This window comes from Platalea leucorodia (genome assembly GCF_965183815.1).
Source record: "Platalea leucorodia genome assembly, chromosome: 14".
In the NCBI taxonomy this organism is placed as follows: domain Eukaryota; kingdom Metazoa; phylum Chordata; class Aves; order Pelecaniformes; family Threskiornithidae; genus Platalea; species Platalea leucorodia.
Window position 1 is genome coordinate 7,910,225 of NC_138836.1, and position 19,565 is coordinate 7,929,789.

A 19,565-nucleotide genomic window follows, 5' to 3' on the forward strand; every position below is an offset into this window, starting at 1 on the left:
TCAGGGAACACAGTTACAGCAGCGACCGCTGCCACTGCGTGTGCAAAGAGAAGTCTTTCATTACAGAACCACAAAACTTTCCATACTTGTGCTCTGACTGCGGCATCCAATGTCAGATCTACAGCATACGTCTGTTTTTTCAACTCAAGTGACCCCTGAACATTTTTCCTCAGTGAAACTTTGCTTATCTGCCTTTTGGGGTGATCGCTCCCCTTTTGCCATGCCACAAGAAGCAGCCCTACCCAAACCTCTTACCTTGTCCAAGGCCTTCTCTGTTTCTGCCGCATGTATCTTTTTCAGGTCTAATGTCATCTTTTCCGCCTCCAGCTTCAGCTTGTTCACCGCGGTCTCATGGTCGCGAGCTGCCCTCTGCTTCTCCTCGTCCCACTGATGGCTCAGCTCCAGCAGCTGTTGCTTCCGCTGGGCATTTACCTGAATAAGCTCTTCCCTCAGCTTGTGGATTTGGTTCTCCATATCACAGATCACCTGAAATAAAGAACAAATGAAGTAAAAAAACCCACAAAACACTTGATTTCTCAGACAGGCTGTTAGCTGGGGTAGGAAGGAGACTCAAAGGATTCTCTATCCCTTTTCTTGGCCTCTTTTATTACTCTTCCCCCTCTCTTCATATATGCAGATGAATATGGCTCCCTCCTGCCCAAAGCACAGATGGAGCAAGATTTACCTTTTTGGAGGGCGTGCCCCCGTAGTTTGTGGCATATGATCACTACGTATAATGCCCATGCCTTCTTTTTTTTCCTTAAGAAATGACCTGCTGCCTTCTAATGAGATATCAGTGTATCATCAATCATTTATCAATCACTGCTACAGATTATAGACTGTATTTCATCATAACGTGCTAATGTGCACCAGGAATGTATCAAAGAACGTCCTTCTCCGGGTGAGGGAAGTAGAGCACGCCGAGAGAGGATGACGGGGCCAATGCAGAGAACCCTTAAGACTCTGCAAACGGTATAGATAAGATACACAACCTTCAAAATGCAAGACACAGACTTCAGAACCCACAACTCTCTTTTATGTGATCACAGATTATCCTTCAGTCCTCGGGAGCAAAATACGTTGTGCAACGCAGCAGTGGCATCAGAAGCGGGGACTGCGGTGCGGCAGCAGAACAGCGGGGAGCCGGCTCACTGCCGGCCTTCGAGGGGGGAACTTGAAAGGGTAAGGAATGAAAGTTACGTGTGGTACATCTGTGCTACTCCTAAAGTACACAGAATAGACATGGCTACTTTACAGCAGCAGTAGTAGAGTATACATTTATTACTTTAGATTTACACTTGCATACAACGCTCATTAGTTACTCTTCTAACTGCGTTTCTTCTGTAGCTTCTTAAACGAAGTATAGGAGCATTGTTTCTGTGACATCAAACCGTTGTCCTTACAGCTAATTGCAATGTATGATGTTGCAAGCACATATGTTTTCATTTGTAAACACAATTCTGAAAATTAGCATTTTTCACTAAGAACCTCGCACAGTATTTCCCCCTTTTCCCTCCCTGCTTCACAAGGAACTGTGCAGTTCCCTGGGATTCTTTCACAGAGGATGTGATAATATTGAGATGAGAAATTGATGTTCTACCAAACAGATGTAGGTGACTCAGCTCAAGCTTATTAAAGGTTTCATAAGAAAATCTGATGAAAATTACCGTATATTTAAAGATCCCATTGCCCTGGAACGCCAGTTACTGCTTCTAGAGCTCTGAACTGATCTCTCTCTCCAACTATTATTTTTCTCCTTTAGGCATTTTTAATATACTGTCTGTATTCAGCTCAACCATCTATTTGCAGTCTCTGAGAACCACATTACTACAAATCTTTGAAAAAGAAACATTCATTTCTGACCAAAGTTGGGAAATGAATGACTATCAGAAACATTGCCTTGTACGTTAATATCCCAAGACAGATTGTTATAAATTCTGTGATCTGAGAGAGAAAAATCGAGGCTTGAAAGTTTGCCTATTTTTTCAAACTATTTGAACGATATGGTGTAATAAAAGACATGTCATCTCCCCTCAAACCTTCAGTTGTGTCCTTCGACTATCACAAGTGTAACATGTATTAAATAATATTAACCATCTCAGAAATTTATCAGAAGACTGACTTTTGCTTCCATGCTTTCTTAATTACTCATTGGCATTATTCCCTACTATGTCAAAGGTACAATTTTGTGTGTATGCGTAGAGAGGGAATGAGCACATCATTTGTATACAGAAGTGTAACACAGGCCACATACTTCAACTATATCAGCATTATCTCAAACATATGGTTCATATAGTGTAATCTGAACTAGATCCTTTCCTTCCTTTCCTGATCTTTTCCTCTACACATGTTTAATTTTTTCTTAAATCTATATACAGTCTAAAAATGTAAAGTACATTTTAGTATATAATTATACAGAATAAAATGTAAAGTACATTTTAATATATAATTATAATCTACAATATACTTTTATAATTCTTTTGGAAAATAATTTCACCTCCAGATCATAACAAAACGTTAGCCTAACTGGCTTTTACTTAACCAAAGAAATGCTACAGAGCTACAATTTCTATAGGATGATATGGTCTGAGTTCTAAACTGACATACGTAGCATTTGGGTTTTTTAATAGCCGTTCCAATGCAAATCCTGCCCGGAATAGTAACAATTTCTTTTAATCTGTGAGAGCTTGTTTTGAGAGCTTATTCCCCCTCCACTACCATTTTCCTTCCCCCCCCCTTCTTTTTTAAAACAAAAAACTTCCTTAAACTCCCCCTCACCCCCCACCCCGTGTAAGTGAAACTAAGATATTACATTGCTCAGAAGTTTCCTAAAAAGTTTGATAAAATATTTAGGATAAGGAGCCAAGGCTAACTTCTTCTAATACAGGGAAAATTCATTCATAAATCATATTACAAGCCAAAACAGAGACTGGGTGAATTCCTGACTCAGCTGTTACATCTTTCTGCTTTACTTTGCTCTACATTCAACAATTCTTATACAAAGCCATTAGAAAATCAAATGGCACAATATAGTGTTTTCTACTGCCACATGGAAAAAGTCACAGCTCCAAGCCTTCAGATTCAAAACTGGGGAGCCAAAAGATAGGGGGCTGAATGTTATAGGTAAAGTAACAGTAATTAATATGCAAAGGAGCATTAATGTTGGACCTGATAGATGGCAAAAGCAGATTTGGTTCTATTAGGAAAGAAGAAAGAATCTGAGGACGGGGTGATGGCAGCGAAACTAATATGATTAAATAAGTCCTTTTGGAGCAACTTCACTGCTAGTAAGATGATGTTAAGAGACATCTGATCTCTCCAAAGTGACTGGAAAAAGCTTATATTGGGGATCACAGACACAGTTCCTGTCAATTACTTTAAAATAAGTCTAGTTCTCACAGCCAGATTATTTTTTCCCATAAACAAAGTCACTGGCAGAAGCAGCTTACAACTGAACAACTTGCTGCATAAGACAGCTTTGTGTGACATGGATATCTTCAAACTGCTAAAGGAAATGAATCCCAAACTTTCCATCCCTAAGATTCTGGTATTCCACATGCCAGGTTTAAACAACCATTATTAGACTTAAATGTAGGCAAATTAGTACTACCAGGGGAAGAAAAAAGAAAAAAAGAAAAAAAAAAAAAAAAAACAACAACAAACCCAAGATGACATAATTCCCAGTTGTGAAAAAGCCATGAAATATAAAACTTAAAAGCAACTGTCTTGTCTTAACAATTCTCTGGAAAAACAAAAGATGCAATTACAAAATCTCACTTCTCATGCCTGAGATCTGAAGGCATGATGCTTGCTTGGTTTGTTTGTAAATCCAAATCCTCTTTCTCAGTATTGGTTTCTTAAATTCTTTTCCTAGCTGCTCAAATCTATGTTTGTGACCCATGCCTACCAAACTGTTTGCATGGTCCAAACAATAACTTGGGCACAAGAGCTGCTGTGACAAATACACATCCTAAACACTCCACCAGAGCAAGTTATTCTTCTGCTAAACATAAGGCTTAAACATAAGAAATAAAGACTTCACAGTATATAACAGGTCCAAAATTTTATTGCTACTTGCTGCCCCTTTTTTGGATCAAAATGTTATAGTCTTTATTTCAGTTGTATAGGTACGAGTAAATGAAATAAGAGATCTGTGAATGCAGAAGTTCATAGCAATTCCACAGGATGGCCATGCCATAGCAGCATGCCCCAGACTAGAAAGCATTTTGTAAAATGACTATTACTCTGCGTAAAGAAAAACAAACAGAAAGAAACCACTAGCTTACAGAGTATCCCAAAGGGAACAAAAATACAAATATGTAAACTGCGTGACAGGGTAGAGATTTCATATGAATTTATATGGCATACTTGTACGTATGTGTATGCACGTATGATAATCCCATAGCTGAAGAAACTGCTAGCTGAGATGGTGACTTCTATTTCTGTTTCAAAGGAATAACTTAGAATTCTAACTAAGAATATCTGTGCTGAAATAGTGTCATAAAAAGGGTGGGTCATAAGCCCACAGCAATTTGCCTGTAGGGAAAAAATAGACTTGAAAGAAAAAAAGAAGGTTGCTCACTTACTTTAGCCCATTTAAAATGCCAATAAATGTTCTGGATGTTATTTGGAAGGAAAACATGTGCTCTTAATTTTAAAAAGTAAATTGCATAAGAAAATATAAAGCTGGCAAAAGTTTAAATTAAAATCTGTTGCTGATGTCTGAAACTCTGCTACAGTTACATGCAACAGAGACGAGAAATGGTCTGAATGACTACAGCCTAATTAAAAAAAAAAAAAAAAAAATATATATATTCCCTTTATTTTTCAGGAGCTCCTACTTCAACTCCATGAAGCATTTACTTGGATCAGTTTCTAAGGAAGAGGCTAGAGCATGATCGCATCTTTTATACTCACAGTGATGGAATACACGGACTTCACTGTCTCCCACTCAATGTATTACACACCAAACCACATCCACCCCATCATTTGAAGTATTTAGCTTCAAATAGTGTTGGGGGCATTTTAAACTCACAAAAACAGGGCAATGCAGAGTTAAGATCAAATCCACTCTTAACATATTCCCTGAGGCTCAGATCTAGAGTCATTTAGGTGTTGCTTCAGCAGTTTTTACAGTAAGTGACTAACATCTCCCAGCAGATGAAGTTGCAATAACCCTTCCTTGCTCTTCATTGCTGAGTGTACTCAGGCTGATGAAAAAAGTATCACTTTTAAAGACCTCTGCATTTCTCAAGGGAATCATGACAACTCCTCAAACTGCGTTTCAAAAGTTTTCCACACTGGGCTAACTTGGCTTCAGTTGCAGATGACTGCATAGGTCTCAATTTGCTGTGTTTAATTTTGCTTGCATGTAACATTTAAAATAAAAACAACAAAAAACCCCAAAACCTCTGAGCAGTTCCATGGACTTAGCTCAAACATGAACGTTAGGTTACATGATCACAATCATCCTTTCTAGGATAATAACCTAAAATAGCAGCCCACAACTAACAGCCCTGTTTGAACCGCCGATACGCAGCTTCCACCTCTGTGCGCGCCAATGCTTTCTCACCTGGAAGCCCACTGAAATGAGTGCCTGCATTGGACCAGCGCGCTCTGCAAACCCATCAGCTGAGCCCTTCTGAAAGGGAGATTTGTTTCTTTGAGTCTTGTTAGGCTGGCGTGATGTGACAGAGATGGATGAGGTACACATAACATTCATTATTGGGTGGTGGATTATTTTTGAAAGGAGATCAGTCCAGTCAAGGGAAAGGAAGTGTGTAGTAAAAACAAATCTCACTTTGATGATGAAGAAGAGTTAAAAGGAAAATAAGGAACAAAGTAGAAACACCCAGTGATTCAGTGGTGACAATGACTCCCTTTTTACCCACGATCAGTGCAACGTCCCAGAAGAGGTGGGTAAGTATCCCATCCCAGGCGTGCAGCCACTGGTGACATATTTAGTGTAAAATACCTTAGAAGGGATTATACCTTTAAAGTGGGAATCTGAACTCCTTTAGCTCTCTTATTAATAAACAAAGCTTTATAAAGTGCTGAGAAACAGATAAGACAAGTTTCTCTACCATTACAAAAATAAGCAATGCATCTAACATAAAAGAATGCTAAAAAAGTAAACAAGTATTATTTGTTTGCAGCTCTAAGCTTAGAAAAAAATAACAGCTGTAAGAACTTCAAAGATGTGTAATGTTAGTGTGCGTTTAAAACAAAATTGGTTTATATTAATGAGTCTTACTACTGCAGTTTCAGCAAGTCACAACAATCGGTCTTACACTTGATCTCACCCTGGCTTTGGGGAACGGTCCCCGTGATTTTCACCCCACAGAGCAGCCACGTGCAGTACCCAGGGCAGGCACAGTCCTAATGGCTCTCCAATCTTTTTGCCCAAAAAGCATCCTACTGAGTGGGACTCACTGGTCCCAGTATACCTCTGCTTTTCTCCGTGCCAGATGAATTTCAACTGGCCGGTTCAGCCAGCTGGCAGCTGTATTTGTGGCTCCTTTGTAACATGACAATGATACAAAGGGTACACAGCAGTGCTGAAAAAAGCCATCTTTTTGTTCAAGCTACAATCTAAAGCTGAAGAGATATCAAATCTAAACTGGTACTTTAAAAGAATTTTGAACTAGCAAGAGTCATTAAAGTGTAGTAAATCAAGTTTTTAATGTCATCTTCTAAATAAAGCTTTGCAATTAACTCAATTATCTCCATTTTAACCAACTATATTGAAAATATTGTCTACACCATAGCAATTTCAATTAAAATATGTTAAGAACTTATTATCCAATTTTTCTTGTGACTGGTAAAATCAGCAATTTGTCAATATTATGAATCCTTAAAAAGATAGATTTGATTTGCAAAGAAAACTACTTCCACAAATGTCACGCACGTTGTCACAGGGGTAATGGTGTGGCAGAGCACAAATTACAGGGATAAGTAATAAACAGCTATTTAGCTTTCACAGCACAATTTAAACACTGTCAAGTTTAAATGCCTTTTGGGTAAGAACACATAGACCCATAAATACGGTAATTAAGGGAGCAGATAAACGAAAAGGTGTGAAATGAAGTGAAAACGAACAACAGTTCAGTGACCAACAGGTTGGTCTCACCTCCTAAGAGCGCTGATCAAATTTTCCAAAAAGCATGGGGCTGTGCAAGCTCTTCCGGAGGAAATCCCGGAAGCGCAGGAGCTCTGCTAGCACCACCATAATTACAAGTAGTCCTCATCAGTAGCCTAGTACTTCCTGGAAACACTAAAATATCAGCAAAATTAATACTTCAATACTCAAAGAGATGCATTTTATTACATGCTTATACAGTATTTTGTGCATACTTCAGTGTCCTCATTCTTGAGGGAAAAAATTCTGCCCGTAATGTTGGTGCTATTGCACAACTTGTTAACTACAAGACATCTTTATCCTATGTATGAGTACATTGCAGTGATGGGGTGAAGTTATTAATACATTCATTAATCAAATGTTCACAGTTTATAAATCAGCTTGTATAACATCAAGTTTAGGTATTCTCTTGTAGGAAAACTGTTGCACAAACCTAAGTGGTACTCACTAACCTGCACCACATAGGAAGAGCGGCAGTTCTCTAAACTCAAACAGATGAATGTTCAGTGTCAAAAAAACTTATGTAAAAGCAGTGCAGATGGCAACCATGGTACTAACAGTAAAATGTTTGCTGTTCAGCAGTGTAAAATCTGAATCCCCATATTACAGGGCTTACGCAAAGGTGTATCAACTCCATCTCAACACAGTCCCACCTTCTCTCACCTTTGCAAACGTACCTCTGACATCCCTCTTGAAAATAGCCACCAGGACTTGTAAAGTGAGGTGTTGAGCTGCTAACTTACATATTTATTCTATTAATTTTAACAGCATTAAGCTGCTTTTAAATGTCAAACCTCCTTTGTAAGATTCTTTACTTGGACTGTTTCAGCACTGTGTATGCTCTGAAAAACACCTCTAACATTTATGAATCTGATAAAAGTATATTCCTACCAACCTTGCTTATTTTGTATCTACTATGGTGTTAGGGGTGGGGGCAGGTTTAACACCACCCTACCTGTACAGTGCTGCTGGAGGCTAAACATCACTCTCTTCTTCATATTCAAACCACGGACAACTTCATTCTTCCCCTGCACTTAACACAGTCGCCAAAAAAGTCCAGCACCCTTTACACGTTATCTCTTAGTAATGCATTTGCTGTATCTTGTCTACTCTTGTTCTACAGCTTAAGCATTTTCCTGAAACACGATGAAAGTGTTGACTCATGAAGAACAATAAAGAGAAGTTACCTTCTGCTGAGCTCCATTTTCAATAAAATTAATGAAAAAAGAGTCTATCCACATCATTCCTATAAAGAAACATGCTTAGGCAACATTTCCATAGGTAATCTAAACCCCAAACTCTGCACTAACTTTGCGACATACTTCTGAAGGCTGAAAAGAAACATGCAAGACACGGGTGTCAAAGTGCCAGTAGGAAAAGTTATGCTGAAAGTATCAGCATCATTCTGGTTTCTAAATCTATGACTACATGTGAGAAAGGGGTAGCAAATTCTCAAGATCTGCTGTGACATGGTATTAAGCAAAACACAAATTTTGATCTTTTTTTCCGAAAGAAGTGCACTGAAATAGATCTGGAGTTTTAAAGAAGCCAGTTAGCTGCTTAAATCCCAGTTAATGTAAATGGCACTTAAGCTACAAACTACTGGGCTTTTAAAAAAAAAAAGGTGGGGGGGAGAAGAGCACGGAGAGAAAGAAAATCAGACATCCATTTGAACAGCTCCACAAAGAGCTTAAAATTAACGGAGCTTATTTTGATTTCTTAATTTACATAAGTACATTTGATTCTAATTTAGTTAATAGCAGCTAGAAAGCAGAACTTCATACAGGTTGGTTATTGTCACTGCCTTCCTAATAAAATGATTTTTAGTCAAATGTTAGAACCTCAAGCCTACACATGTAGCTAAAGAATACAGTGCACTGGTGAGTGAAAGGATTACAAAGTTGAAATTGAGATAAATGTAAATAAATTTTCCGTTTAACAGTTCTAAGATCTGGAAAAGACTTGGCCCTCTTGCCTGGAAGACAGATCCAGAACAGTTTCTTATTACCTGATTTACTGTATTTGCTCTGAAATAGATCAGTGAGTCAAAAATTAAAACATCCAGCCTTCGTTCTCCTCTCTTTTTATCTGATGAAAGAAATGTATTTGTATTTTTCTTTGTACAAACAAAATGATTTGAGTAAGACTACTAAGAGACCTACCTGGAAAGGACTAGTTGGAGGACTCATTGCCTTGTGTCTTTCTACTAAGAAATTTAATGGAGACACTCAACTGGGCACCTAATAATCCACGTAACTGCATTAGTGTAACTTAAATATGATGGAGATGGGAAAAAAGAATCAGCCATAAATTCCTGCTTAATGCAGTGATCCGCTAAAATGACTTGTGAGAGCAGATTATAGATAAAATACAGAGTGGCTAATAAATAAACAAACATCTGTATCTAATACCAGGTTTGCTGCATCATACAAACCATAACAACCTATCCCTAAAAAATGATTGATGAAAATTACACCAAACACGTGTGTTTAGTCTTCCCTGTTTTCCTTTGTGAAAAAATACAGAGCTTTATTTTCTGTATTTCAGAATGTGAAAGGAAAATATTCATTTCAGATGAATGTTAAAGATACATTCAGTTCTGAAATAACATTACAGAAAACCTTATTCAAAAAGTGAAGAAAAACTACCGATATTTACGGAAAGATAAGACTTTCCTGCAACGGAATACAGAAATGGAGGCTAAAGATCTCTGCAGCATGACTGGGAAGTACTACCTGTCAATCTGATAGAGTACTTCTGTGTCCAGCATCCCCTAAATCAAAGCTTTTAAAAATATTTGTATTTAAATTTTCCATGCATTAAATTTAAAAGCATTAGCAGTTCCTGAACAACATGTAATTCTGATTTAAATGCAGACATGATGTATTACAGATTTAAGGATTACTACATTCATCTCTATGAGGCAGCAAAATTAAACGTATTATAATTCCTAATTTGTCCCCAGAAGAGGTACAGGCTGTATTGTCTATGGGGAACGTCTTTGCCCTGTCAACTAATGAAAAAACTTCACTGTAGGTAAAAAAAACAAAACAATCCCACCCCCCCAAAAAACCCACCCAGAAAAGCATCACACACTTCTCTTTTGGATGCATGTGTTTAAATTACTGCTCGAAACGCATACATCTTTTGAGTACTCCAGAAATTTTACCCCACGCATCCCGTAAGGGTTTTATGGTGACTGTAACGGAAATGGCGTCGGCTGCAAAACTTGACAGGACAAACATAAGACAAGATGCAGATACAAAGCCTAAGTAATAAGCTCTTCATGCATAAGATATCTCCCATCTTCAACTTCTGATGTTAATACTTGTAAAAATGCAAACTTTGGACACTAACTCCCATTCAGGTCATCTGCCATGACGACCTCCTCAACAGGCAGCTGAGGGACTTGAGGAAGACCCGACATTCATGCTACTGTCCAAGCTCTGCCCTGACTGCCAATCAAGGTGAAAAAGATAAATTTTTCAAAACTCCAGTATAATTTCAGGAAGCCAACTAAGGAACCTAACGCTGTCATTCTCTGGGCTGATGACTAAAGATGACTTAAATGCACTAGCCTGTGTGTACTATTCTGCTCTACTAAAGAGCCTAATACACCAGGAAACTCTCTCATTACTGATGTCATGCTGCTATATTGAAGATGACAGTCTTTAACCAAGCATGAAGTCCTCATTCTCGGTCTTATGAATGGCAATATGTGTGGGCAGAAATACTGAAATCCAGCAGCTTCAGAAATGAAAATTGTGTGACTTACAGGTTTAGACTTTAAAGAAATAATCAGATTCTAACTTTCAAAAAAACCCTCATTTCCACAAGGCAGTAACAACAGCTGCAGTATTTCTGTTAATCAATGAGTTGTGGTAAATTCTTAGCTGTACGTTAGCTGCTTACGCAAGTAAGATGCAGAATTACACACACGTGCAGCTTTTGACTTTCTCCTTTTTGAAATCAGCTCTTAATTGGAAGAAGCATATTCTAGTTGACTAGTGTCAATCCTTATATCAAACAGATAAATTTGTCACCTCCCTCGAAGGACAAAAGTCCTAGAGAAGGAAGTCTTCACTGCAACCTAGATGTTAGGTTGGAGTCAAAGGCATCAGCTAATGGTACCTATTGTGTATTTTGTACACACACATACAGCTGACACCATTTCTAGTCTCCCTCTCTGCACCTTCATCCTCAGATGACATCAAGCTGGGTGGAAGTGTTGATCTGCTGGACGGTAGGAAGGCCCTACAGAGGGACGTGGACAGGGGCCAACTCTATGAGATTCAACAAGGCTCAGTGCCGGGTCCTGCACTCGGGTCACAACAACCCCATGCAACGCTACAGGCTGGGGGAGGAGTGGCTGGAGAGCTGCCTGGCAGAAAAGGACCTGGGGGTGTTGGCTGACAGCCGCCTGAACATGAGCCAGCAGTGTGCTCAGGTGGCCAAGAGGGCCAATGGCATCCTGGCTTGTATCAGGAATAGTGTGGCCAGCAGGACCAGGGAGGTGACAGTGCCCCTGTACTCGGCACTGGTGAGGCTACACCTCGAGTCCTGTGGTCAGTTTTGGGCCCCTCACTCCAAGAAGGACATCGAGGTGCTGGAGCGTGTCCAAAGAAGGGCAACGAAGCTGGTGAAGGGTCTGGAGCACAAGTCTTGTGAGGAGCGGCTGGGGGACCTGGGGTTGTTTAGTCTGGAGAAGAGGAGGCTGAGGGGAGACCTTATTGCTCTCTACAACTGCCTGAAAGGAGGCTGTAGTGAGGTGGGGGTCGGCCTCTTCTCCCCAGTAACAAGCGATAGGACAAGAGGAAATGGCCTCAAGCTGCACCACGGGAGGTTTAGGTTGGATATTAGGAAAAACTTCTTCACCGAAAGGGCAGTCAGGCATTGGAACAGGCTGCCCAGGGAAGTGGCTGAGTCTCCATCCCTGGAGGTATTAAAAGACGGGTAGACGTGGTGCTTGAGGACATGGCTTAGTGGTGGGCTTGGCAGTGCTGGGTTAACGGTTGGACTCGATGATCTTAAGGGTCTTTTCCAACCTTAACAATTCTATGATTCTATGATTCTAAGTGCTGGTTGCACTATTCCCATCATCTCAGTAGTGGCTACTCTGAGTTCAGAGACCTTTTGGAAGCATCATGCTCCACAGCTACCAGTTCAGAAAGACAAGATCAATCACAGGATGATCTGTACAAAATAAATGAAAACTGTCTGCGTAACATTTCTTTTCTTGGAATCGAGAGTATTTTTGGCTCAGTATCTTCCTCTGGCACCTTTACATTGATCTCTATCCTTTTCATCCGTCTCAGTTTGTCCTTGAATTCAGTTGATGCCACTTCGTTTTCTGAATGACAAACAGGCCACTGCATCCTAGGGCAGGAATTTCTTCAGATTTATGCATGTAACTGTTTTGAATCTACTGTACTTTGAAGAATATTAATATATAGTTTAAATGTAAAATCTAAATACATACTAAACATGCAAATTCTATGAAATACCAGTAAAATAAAATAACCCATTAAATATATCCATTTATACAGGTCCATGTTTACATTTACTAACGCCGCCCCCCGCCCTCCCCAGAAAAAACACAAACCAAAAAAAACCGCCAAAAAAACCCAAACAAACCAAACCAACCTCAACATTGCATTAAGAGATCAGGAACAAGGTATTACTCCTAAACTGAATACTCTGGCAGGGAACAACGGTTGTGGGAAGGGCTTGACGGAGAAACCATTGACTGGAGGCAGAGCACCAAAGGGAGCAGTCTGCTTTCTGTACAACAGGGAAGCACAGTGTTTTAAGCGGACATAATTTGCAGACGTTTGAAATCTACTGTTTTTACTTTCCGGAAAGCACCACTGTTTTGAAGGACACAATCTTATGTAAAAGTAAGAGATCATGACTATGTACCACAATTTGACTAACATGAAGCACGAAGATCAGGGAACTATTAGAGAGATTATTTCTTGAATACCATGAGGCGGTATTTTTGACGAATGGCATCTGATGCATTTGTTGAGACAGAGCTTTCAGTTTTCTCCATATGCATGCCTAATTATCACATTAATGAAGGCTATTGCTATAAAGGAATAGCAAGGCTGTCTCTGCTAAACCTCCTTGAAACTCATGCACAGAAAAGCAAACATTGCTTTCCATGTAAATGACTACATTAGAAGCCATTACTGATTAATGCCCATATTTTCTCTCAGCCTCCAATGCAAAAGATGCCAAAGAAATGTTATCACAAGGGTTTGTTTGCACAGCTTTAGAAATGATAGTAATCTACTAAGTATCCGACACAATACTCAGGTAGAGCAGGTAAGAATTAATTGGCACCTTCCCCCCCCGCCCCGAATTTGAGATGCTGAAACTGTTTTTCCCTTTATTGAACCAGCTCGGCCTAGACTAGCTTGTCCCGCAGTGACATGTATATTGAATACAAATCAGACAGCATAGCTTTAAATCTGTGTTGCAGCTCTCATTTCCAATTCGAGAACTGTACTATAATCATAAGCTTCTGGTGGATGAAAGGAAATCAGCTCTCTGAATATTAGCTAATGCCACATTTGCAAGTCCTGAAGAGATCTGTGCTGTTTAAAAAAAAAATAGATCATTTCTCATGAACCTATATATATGAATCGCTTTGTACTGCACGACTGATAGAAGCGATGCCTGTGCTGGGATTAAACCCTTTTCATCATAAAACCTCATCTGGTTCGGAGTCCAAGTCCATCAAACCTTTTCCCTTTAAAGTCCCGCCTTTGATTCTACATCAATTTATTCAAACCGCAGCTGGGTGGCTGAAAACGAAAGGACAGCATCATTTAAACCAACCATGTTCCTAACTTGAAAGAAGGGCTATAATTAAAAAAATGGGCATAAAAGAATGGAAATGGGATAATATTTTTTAATGGTAGTTCAAAGGCCGACAGATGTCAGAGCCTTTGAAGATGTCAGTACACTGAGCAAGAAGTTGCCATTAAATAGTTTGCCTGAGAGGTGAAGCAGCTTTTTAATGACTGAAAAAGCCCTTGCAGACACATCCTTGTGTTTTTAATTTGTCAGAGTTTCTGCAGTATTTTCTGATTAATGACACATGATTATAACTGCATAGCATACATATTTTTATACTTTGCTAAATGAATACTTTATTCCACATTCCTTCAGTGCCAGATAAGAACAGGAAAGCTTTACTACAGATTCCAAAACTATTCAGATTGCTCAAATATTTATGGTAATTTGAGGGGACTGGCCAGATACAGAGCTACTATGTGTTGCTACCTTTTGTTCTTTAATGGTGCTATTACTACCGCCATCACAATATGCATGCATTAAGTGAGCATGTGACCCCATAATGTATTGTGCTCTTCTTGTGCACTAAACAACCAGAGCTTTCATAATTCCCTGACGAACAAAGTCATCAAATCAAAATAACATTTCGAAAAATTCCTCAGTTGATTTTAAACAATACAAACAATGGCTGCCAATGTATTGTAAGTGGAAAATAACTTTTCTCAGAAAAAAAAAAAAAGCATTGCTAGGAAACATCATGTTCAGAAGAAAAACACCAGTATTTATAAATGCAGATAAAGTCCCCATCTTGGGCCGAGAAGATGTGCCTGCAATATCCTTCATCTCTCCGTTAACATATGCAAATTTTTTCTATTTTCACCATGAATGAAAAATGTAGTAGCCCAAAACCCAGGCACAATTTCTTTTGCTCCCAGGAGTAAGCTCTCAGATCACCACAATAGTTTTTTGTGAAAGCGTGCCTGCCAAGCTGAGCAGGGAGCGCGCAGGGAAGCACCCCAGCCCTGGGGAGGGACAGGAAAAGCCAGAACTGCGTGCCTTGCGTTGTGTCACACCTTAGAGAAGTCATTCATACGAAAACACAGTCATTGCAAGGGAATTTGATTAATGTTCCTTCTGCTCTTACAACCTAGATTCAGCTTGTTAATGGGATCATAAATAGAAATATGATGGACTCAGCTAAAACTTAATGTACAGAGAGACTGGAGGTACCTTAGCGGAGCTTTGTGAAATCAGTTGCTGGTCTCCCCAGAACATTTAGATGATTTCATAAGTATGAATATTTGGCTTATTGCAATGCATATCCATCAGGAACCTCTGTAATAACCATGCCACCTACCACCACCATCATGAACCTCCTCGAGGGGAGGAAGATAACTGCTGGATACTCACTGCTACTCTGAAATCGCCTGCATCTACAACTGGAGATGAAGCAAGCTGTTAGCAACAAATGTTCTGCTGTGTGTTCAAAACACTACAGAGTTATCCAACTGCAAAAGCAAGCACTGGAAGTTTTGAAAAGGAAAAGTCTATGGCTGCAGAGAGAAGAAATGTAATTCTGAAATTTAATTCTCCCAAAGGTATTTATTGAATGAAAACAGAGTCCTGCTAGGAAAAAATATGACTATGTTAGGACTCAACTCTAAAGAACATGTAGAAGGGGACTACTTTCAGTACAAACAATTGTAAATCCAATTTCCAACTAACCTGCAGCCTTCTTTCTCATGTTATTCTAAAGTCACCTTCAAAGACAGTTTTATTTAAAAAGCAAAACAAAACCTAATCTCCTGTGCATCACTAGAATACTTGACTTTATCATGAACCTCATCAAGATTTGAAACCTCAGTTTACAAGGTACTTTTCTGTTCATAATCAATTATTACTTCAGCATTATGGTAAAAATAGGAAAAGAAAATGGCGAATTTTAAGCAGTTATAATTTAGCTGAAATAAAACTTCAGAGAACAAAGAAAAGGCACTTCTCTAAGCTGTGAGACTTTCTACTGAATTTCAAATTAATTTTACAAACTAAAGGAACGTTACCCACGAAAGATGTATCAGAGTTATGAATAAATATTACAAGATTCTTCTAAAATGGGAAATATCAGACACCCTGAAAACAATGTTTTGCTACAGAAACCCAGATAAGCATGCAAAGCTGAGCCATTCAGATTCTATCCATTAGAGGGCAATAATACATACACACACACTCATACATACATACATACAAACACACCCTCTCTCACACCCCCCCAGCTGACTTTAGCAGGAAAACCAGTATTTTCTCCCTAATATTACCAATGCTATATTGACAGCTTGTGTCCTGATCCATTCTCTCCCCCTCCACTCCCCAACAACAGCATCCAACAGATCAAAAGTTACAATAACAAATTATTCTTTAAGTTTGCTTTCCTACAAGGAAATCAATACAATACATAGTTTTAGAAGGCTTAGTTAGTTGTTATCAAATGTAGCTTGAATAGATTGAACAACTAGCATTTATATAAGCATGTAAATCATTATAAAGGTTCTCAAACTTTGAACAGACAAAAGTGTTCTTCATGCGTTCATCTCCCACCTACAGTCAAACCCTTCTCCTTTTCTATTCAGTCACATAAGAAACCTCTGGCAACAGCAGCAACTGCAGACGTGGCAAGTATCCCATGTACTTTAGATGTCTCTTAATGCTACAGACAAATCACGGAAAGGCATTTTTACTCTGTCATTAGTAGAGCCACTTGAGGGAAGCAGCTCACGTGCTGCGTCTTCTGCTTTCTTGCTCCAACCATGTCAACCTCCTGATAAACTTCATTGTTTATCATGGGTCCTCAACCTTCTGCTTGCTGCCCCCACTTCTACTATCCTACAAGCACATTTATGGTATGAGCTCACTGGGCCAGGAATTGTCTGTTACATATTTTCACTAACACAACGTAGACTCAGACTCCTGAGAGGATTCCAGCAATACAAATAATTACCAGCAGCCCCTAAACTACTGCTTGTCAACATCTTATTAGTTACAGGATTGTTGCAGTTTACAGGAACGCACAGGCAGCTGTATCAGTCACACGATGCACATAATGACCAGTAATTCCTATGAGCATCCAGACTACAGATTTGTGTTTTGTGGTTTGTTTGGGTTTTTTTAAATACATTATTTTGCAATGATCAATCTGTATTTCATTAGAAACAGTAATTCAGGTGATGATTTCAACTAACAGCTAGTTGTTTCCATGGACTGTTGAATAAATATTAATTTCATATTACACTAGAGGTTTAATTGAAGATCTGAGTTCAACTTCACAAGGTCCAAGATGAAGATGTAGAATAACACGCTGGTCGTATGCACTATCCCAGACAGCCGGCGTGCGCCCCCCAAAAGTGGCAGGCACCTTGAACTTGCAAATCCCTAATGATACCACCTACGGCAGGAGAACAGGCAGCTATTTTCAAATATTCCAGCGTACTCTGTGTTTGCAGTGCCTGCCTTTCCAAAATCACTTCCTCGCTATTTCTCTTTTCTAAATTCGTTTTACAGATGCCAATACAGCAGAAAGCACAGACTACAAAAGAATTCAAGCTGTCAGAGACAACTTTAGAAGAATTGTATCACCCGTGCAAAAGACTGAGTTCACTCTTCGTGGGATTTTCAGATCTGTTTCAAGTAAAACCACTGTGTCAGGTTTTTTGTAGGTTTTTGGTTTTTTTGTTTTGTTTTTTTTAAACTACATCAGTGTTGTTTTTATGAACTCTGAAGAACAACTTTAAAACCTGAAAATGGAATATTCACAATCAGGCCAATATTTTAGGGGCCAAAAATAAAGTTTTCTTATTTGCAATATTTCAGGAGGACTTTCATACATAGGAATACAAATTACTAGGAGATATGTAATTGCAGTTTGAAATATATTGTTTTCTCCATTAAACTGAAATCTACAGCATCCTTGACATCGATTTCTGTCATTTTGTCATGATAAACACTCAGGTATTAAGTACCTTCCACATCATGCACCCAGGCATGATTCCAATTAGTGCCGAATAGAAGACAAAATGTCAGCCTAATAAGCTTCAATTTGCAAAGTCTTTGAACATTTGATGATATCATCACTTTGCCAATCATTTCTTGTACGTTGGCTTTTTTTTCCACATCACCTTTCCTGTCAAAAGAAAAGTCTTTCAAATCTACCGAAACAGAAGACATGAACAATGTCAGTCATTGGTCTGACTGAGTTAAAAGATCCAAAAGTGACTCCCCAATACATCAACAGAGAACTATGATGTGCACAATATTCCCTCAAAGTTAATTTGCTGCCAACATGTAGAGTAATTGGGGGAAAAAAGTCTACTTTAAAGTCATACTGTGAAAAATATTTTTTCGCATGAAATCAACACTAAAGACCTTAAATCACTGTCAGAGTCTGTGCCACTCTTTCAAAATCAAGAAACAGTATTTGTTAAAGTAGAGATGACAATCGTTTCTTCAAAGGTGACTGGACCAAAGAACATCTCTGCTGTCTGACTTTATATTGAACATACTATATTTTATAGTATGTATTTTCTTTCTAATTTGTCTCGGGGGGGGGGGGGGGGGGGGAGTAGGTTTCCAAGAAGGAAAAAAGACAACTTGCAAAAAGGGCATATACAGTTCTGTCAGTTTGAACATACATGCCTACCACATGTCCAAAGCCTAGAGCTGAGGACACATGAAGCTTTCTCTATCTGGAATTTCCCTAAATGCAGAACCTAAAATCCCTGCTCTTATCTGGGTTTGAAGGAAGACAGCAACAAAAAAATGGCAGCAGAAAAGACAAGGAGATAACGAATCGGGATGGGACATGTGGAGCAATACAAAAGACCACGTGGGCCCTCCAAGGCTCTGCCAGGGCAGCTGGTCCTGCCTGAGGACCGAATGCAGAGTCCCAGTTCAGAAAAGGAGGCAGGCAATGGTCTCTTCTGAGCTGACTCCCCAGAGGGGATGGATCGCAGCGGGGCTGACCAGAGCACATGACCAGTGACCGACAGGCTCCACCACCCAGGTCCAACACGATCCCTTGCACCGCGCCAAGTTGTCCCATTTCTTTGGTTTGCACATCCCGTGGAGCCCGGTCAGGAGACCTTCGCTGGCATGTATTTGTTACTCACTGCTCAGAACTGTCAGGACACAAAACTGAGCCTACACCAAACGTGGCGTGGCAAGAGTCAGTGCTTTGGTAGAAAAAGAGATCAAGGAGCGCGGAAGGGGTGGATCAGAAACTGTCTCCTGGAGCTGAAATGAGGGAGGGAGTTGGGAGCACACACTGAGCATGGCACTGGTGCTGAAAGAGTGCAGAGCACTTGGCTACCCCTCCAGCTGATGGGTTAGCAAATTCCTAACATCTGAGGCAGAAACGGAGACTTCGAAGAGTTGCTACAGACACCGGGGTTAGGCCAGTGGGCAAACAGCTGCAGCGATGTTTAACAGCAAAGTACTCAGCCTGGTGTCTGTGCCAGCAACATCATCTTCAGATCCGCAGATAACCCATCACGGGGTTTGGGGTTTTTTCCCCTCATAGCTCCTGTCTAGGAAATAGAGGAATACCAGAGAAGTCTTCCATTTTTCTTCCTGACTA

General features: G+C 39.6%; 1 protein-coding gene across 3 annotated transcripts in view; it reads right to left on the reverse strand.

Moving 5' to 3' along the window:
* The window catches only part of CEP112 (centrosomal protein 112), a 174,874-nt gene that overhangs the window by 62,944 nt on the left and 92,365 nt on the right, over positions 1–19,565 (reverse strand). For all 3 annotated transcript variants that reach the window (XM_082326516.1, XM_082326517.1, XM_082326518.1), the window contains one exon: positions 256–486. In XM_082326516.1, coding sequence (XP_082182642.1) covers positions 256–486 — 231 coding nt within the window. The remainder of the gene's footprint in view (positions 1–255; positions 487–19,565) is intronic.